This window comes from Nicotiana tabacum, chromosome 10 (assembly GCF_000715075.1).
Source record: "Nicotiana tabacum cultivar K326 chromosome 10, ASM71507v2, whole genome shotgun sequence".
In the NCBI taxonomy this organism is placed as follows: domain Eukaryota; kingdom Viridiplantae; phylum Streptophyta; class Magnoliopsida; order Solanales; family Solanaceae; genus Nicotiana; species Nicotiana tabacum.
In genome coordinates, this window is record NC_134089.1 from 88,581,983 (window position 1) to 88,587,982 (window position 6,000).

The following is a 6,000-nucleotide window of genomic DNA, read 5'->3' on the forward strand; positions in this document are numbered from 1 at the left end:
GTTCTGCCCAGGCATACCCGCATATGCGGTCCAAAATCCGCTTCTGCGGTACCGCATACGTGGTCAACACCTCCGCTTCTGCGGAACTCACTTAACGGCCACATACCATATCTGCGGTCCAGACGTCGCATCTGCAACTCCACAGGTGCGGTCCCCATACCGCATCTGCAGTTCATGAATCCACTTCTCCAATACACATATGCGCCTTCCCTTCCGAACGTGCGGTGTCGCACCTGCGGCTTGATACGTGGTCAACACCTCCGCTTCTGCGGAACTCACTTAACGGCCACATACCACATCTGCGGTCCAGACGTCGCATCTGCGACTCCACAGGTGCGGTCCCCATACCGCATCTGCGATTCATGAATCCACTTCTCCAATACACATATGCGCCTTCCCTTCCGAACGTGCGGTGCCGCACCTGCGGTCCCCAAACCGCAGGTACAAAAACACCAGAAGCAGCAATATCAGCTGCTGCAACAAATCTCCAATTTCCCCGTTAACCACCCGAAATTATCCCGAGGTCCCGGGACCTCAACCAAAAATACCAACATGACCCAATACCTTATTCAAACTTGTTCCAACCATCAAAACACCTCAAACAACACCAAATCAACCAAAACACCTCAAGCCTAAGTTTCTAAAATCTTCCGAAATACGCTTTTGATCAAAAACTCAACCAAACCACGTCCGAATGACCTGAAATTTTGCACACACGTCCAAAATGACACAATAAAGCTACTACAACTCTCGGAATTCCATTTCGACCCTTATATCAAAAATCTTGCCTACCAACCAGAAATCGCCAAAATATCGACTTCGCCAATTCAAGCCTAAATCTTCTCTACACCTCCAAAACCAATTCCGATCACGCTCCTAAGTCATAAGTCACCTCCCGAAGCTAACCAAATCATCAAAACTCATATTCGATCCCTCTAACTCATAAGTCAACATCTGATTAACTTTTCCAACTTAAACCTTCTTAAAAGAGACTAAGTGTCTCAAACCTTATCAAAATCATTCCGGACTCGATCCGACCAATCTGATACCACAAAACATGGATAATGAAGCATAAAAAATCAGAAATGGGAGAAACGGAGCGGTAACTCATGAGATGACTGGTCGGGTCGTCACAGTTTCAGCCTAACCTTCCAAATGTTATTCAATTCAAGAAAAACTATCCACTTGAATCTCGGTTATCTAGTTTCTGTATGATTTTGTATTATTTGTGATAAGAAATTGGATTTAACACAACACCAAAAAATAGTTTAGGAAATGATGATTGTTCAAGATCATGTAAAAAGGCCATCTTTTTCTTCCATATGGGATTCAACAGAGATAGTGATTGAAAATACTAAATATGAATTATAAAAGGATATTTCGTTCCTCTTAAATGGTAAAAATTTCACGGGATGCCTTATTTGGTCACCCAAATTTAATGTGTAACCACCTTTTAAAAAAAGTTTAACTAATACTTAATTTTTAGGTAACTTCGTATAGTTATGCTTTTCTCTTCTTCTTTCCTGCTACTTTCTTCTTCATTATATTCATATCACATATATCCAGGAGTTTCGATGTTGTTTTTTTCTTCTCTGTATTCATGTCTCGTGTATCCAGGAGCCTTTCTTCTTATTATTATTATAATTAGTTGCAAAATGGGTTTGTTAGATTTATTATTATTTTGACAAATTAATGATTGTGTTTATTCTTTATGATAATTGAAATTATGTTTCAAAATTGAGCTTATTTAGAATAGATTTGGCATTGGACCGTGTGTTGGATTATTGAAATTCGAAAAATAAGTTTATGTTTTAGAATTTAAGATTCGATTTCCTAAGTTGCGTTGATGATACAGAGCTACTTAAAATTCAATTTTTCTGAAATTGTATTTGAAAGATAGAAGAACTTAAGATTTGATTTTTGAAGTTGCATTGAAGGGATGAATTACTTAAGATTCAAATTTTGTGAAACTACATTTGAAAGATAGAAGAACTTAAAATTTAATTTCTGAAGTTGTATTGAAAGATAGAACTATTTCAAATTCCGATAGGTAAATTTTGACAATTTTTTATACAATACAGGTATAACTTCAATAACGGCCCAAAAGTAAGTATGTATAAAAATGCCCTCTTAAGTCTTACGTATTGTTTGCATGGTTGTTTCTGGTTGTATTGTATTGTATTGTTACCCCAGATATAATATTTGTTTTGATTGTTAGTATAAAACTGATTGTATTGTATTATTAAATTCATTGTTCCGGAACAAAGAAAAATCCCTTTTTATGAAACAACCAAATCAATGTGGTGGGATTGTTCCATATTTTCCTTAACAATTATGCACACACTTATTATTCTATATTTTAATTTTACCCTTTACCCAATTATTTATATTATATTCACCAAACTAATAAGTACTTTGTCTCCATCTTCTTTCTACCGTGCAACTAGTCAACAACGTACTTCCCTAGTCTTTGTCTCTTTCCAACAAAGTTTTTACAGGTTAAGTTTCATCTCCTTTCTTAACTAATTCCACTGTTGCTAAGGGAATTTTTCTCTAAATAATAAGTGCCTAGAAAAAACTGGCTGAAAAAGGTATCATTTATATACATGGCAATAATATCTACAGCATTATCTTTGCTTGCATCCCAAAAATCTAAAATAATTTATGTAGTGATATTTGGTGGAAAATTTGTTTTTCTAAATATCTATTCAATTTTTTGTGCTTAATCAAGATTCATACCTTGTCTTCTCCATAACTTATTAATAACACTTTTTCTCAAATAATACGTTAGTTTTCCTTCTCTTTTCTTGTGTATTTTTTCTGGTTAGTTTATCTATGATATTTGCAAACTATATGTTTTGGCGATATAATTTATCAAGTTAATATCATGGTTTAAAGTGTAGCACCAAGTTATTAGTTTGATACAGTCAAAACCGACAAAAAATATAAAACATGAATTATGTGTGGCTTCTGTTGTAACAAATAAATTTGCTTATATATTTTCCTGTTTACTTAATTAATTTAGTGTAATGTGATGAAATATTTGACTCGAATTCTCTTTTTTATACAATCCTTTTAGTATATATCTGAATTCTCCTTCATACTTTATATTCATACTTTATAATGTGTTCTATGAAGAAGAGTTTATTTTCGGTTCATATTTATTTTACGTGGTCAATTGGTTGATGCATCTCACTTAATTTTATTATAGATGGTTGATCGGAATAATCAAAATAATAGACAGATATTGGAACAAGTGAGCTCTTTAGCTACATATGCTGCTTGCTTAGTAGCTATTTGGTTTTGGACTTATGTACGTGAAATTGAAAATGACCAACGTACGATCACACATGATATACGACTGGAAAGTGAACAAGTTAGACATGAATTATTGAGTCATTTATTCTCAACTGAACTTTGTCGTAATATTATAAGAATGACCCCTTTAGCTTTTACCGATCTATGTGAGATATTAGTTAGAGAGGGTGATCTTAGACCAACATTTCAAGCTACAGTTGAAGACCAAGTTGCAAAAATACTTTACCTGTTAGCACATAATACGACGAATCGCGAGTTAGCTTTTATCTTTCGACGATCTGGGGAGTCGGTTAGTCGTCATTTTCATATTGTCCTGTGCGAGTGATCTTGGGGTTATATGAAAAATTTATTAAACAACCTGATGGCTCTCAAGTTCCTTCTGAAATTGCCAGCAGCCCAAGATTCTACCCATATTTTAAGGTGAACACAAATACAATTTTATTGAACTTTTAGTTAAATTCAAGGTTGATTGCATATAATTTATTATAATAATATCAGGATTGTATTGATGCAATTGATGGCACACATATACGTGTTAAAGTTTCAAAACGTGAAGCACCCAGATATCGTGGAAGAAAAGATTATCCAACACAAAATGTATTGGCTGCATGTACATTTGATTAAAAATTCACATATGTGTTAGCTGGTTGGGAAGGGACGACATCTGATTCAAGAATCATGAAAGAAGTGTTAAATAGACAAGACCCGCTAAAACTTTCAAAAGGCAAATATTTCATATATTTATCTAGGGAAAGTTAGATGTGATGAATAAATAATTAAAGCTTTTACTTTTTATCTTTAGGAAAATACTACCTTGTTGATGCATTGATGTTGAGAAGTGGACTTATTATGCCTTATCGTGGGGAGCGATATTACTTGAAAGAGTATTCAAGAAATTCATCTCGAGGTCCTCGTGAATTATTTAATCTGCGACACGCATCTTTGCGTAATGCTATTAAACGAGCTTTTGGAGTTCTTAAAAAGAGATTTCCTATAATTTCCAGTTTAACTGAACCGTCATATGGTGTTGAAACCCAAAAGCTTATTATTTTTGCATGTTGTATTTTGCACAACTACTTAAGAGTTGCAGATCCAAATGATGAGTTACTTGCACAAGTTGATGCGGAGCTTATGAATGATAATGATGTGCATGAAGAACCACCAAATCCTAGGGAAAGCAATGAGGAGTTTAGAAGGGGGGAGTTGATTAGAGATGGCATGACAGCTGACATGTGGGCTAATTATCAAGTTTAATCTTCTAGGAGAGAAAAAGTCAATGAATTTTTTTGTGTTTATTTATTTGATGTTGTTTGAAAGTAATTTCGGCTATTATTTGAATAAAATATATTATGTACTATGCATTTATTTTATTTTATAACTCTTACAAATATTATGTCTGATAAAGTTTTCATTAAGTCTTATGAATATCTCTTAATTATATAGTTATCAATATTTCAAAGGCATCCTCAAGCGATACAAATCTTTCAGATAACACTTCTGTTTGTATTTGATCAAATGTTATGGATGATGCCTTAATTGATGCATTCTATCATGAGCACACACTTGGAAACAGGGTTGGTAAAACTTTTATTGCATACGCGATTGACAATATAGTGAAAGAGATGCAATCAAAATTTCCAGGTAAAGTTCTTACCAAGGAGAGAGTTCACAACCGAATGAGAAATATTAAAACAAAATTTAGCAAATGTTATGATACCTTTCCAAATAGGATGAACGGGTTTGCATGGTATTCCAACACAAATATGTGGAATGCTGAATCTGAAGTATGGGATCAATTAATACATGTACATTTATTTTTAGTAGTTTTGTTCTTTATTTGCATCTTATAATGTTTATCTCATTTTCTGCATTATTATATTGTACTTTTTTTTGTAGGTTAAGCCTGAAGCTGCTGAATGGAGAAACAAGCCGATTAGAAATTATGATAAGCTAATTGAGCTATATGGAAGGGATAGAGCTACTGAAAAGCAAGCTGAGACTGGAGCAGATATGGTAAAAAGGGGTGCTCGTAATAATTTGAGAAAATCAATTGATAGCTCATTGACTATTGATGAGTTAGATGAACTAATTTTCATGAATGCTGCCTTTTTGGAAAATATCGAGGAACATGGACAACATGAGCAATATCAATCAACTCAGGAAGCACGTAAATCAAATGCATATTTAGAGGTACCGACTTCTAGCAGGAATAAAAAATCTAAACATGATCATCTTAAAGGCATGAATGATATGTTGAGAGGTGGGATGAATAATTTGGCTAATGCAATTAATCGCCTTTCAACTATGCCACCTATTCCTGAGAGTGAGATATGGTAAATGGTACAAGTGTTGGATTTAGATCCTAGTATGCACATGACGGCTTATATATTTCTTTGCAAAAATGCAGACTTGTGTCACACACTGATTGGGTGTCTATTGGAAGACCGCAATTTGTTTTACTGACCTTGATGTCGTCACCTGACAATTGAGTTAGACTAAATATTTTTTGTGCTTTAGCTATTGAGGATTTTATAGAATTTGACTAGATCGATATGAATTTTATATGTCATATTGCTAGAAATTTTTATTATATTATACACTTTAAGTTATGGATTATTTGCAACATTAAAGGTGAGGAACTCAAGGTCAGTTGTCTATACTGTTTTGATGGGGTTGTGAATT

At 34.0% G+C, this 6,000-nt stretch overlaps 1 protein-coding gene across 1 annotated transcript in view; it reads left to right on the plus strand.

Moving 5' to 3' along the window:
• The window catches only part of LOC107805043 (uncharacterized), a 47,029-nt gene extending 42,457 nt beyond the window's left edge, over positions 1-4,572 (plus strand). Inside the window, exon 2 of the mRNA XM_075223835.1 lies at positions 4,121-4,572. Within this exon, the coding sequence (XP_075079936.1) occupies positions 4,121-4,572 (452 nt within the window). The remainder of the gene's footprint in view (positions 1-4,120) is intronic.
• Positions 4,573-6,000: the final 1,428 nt, after the last annotated feature.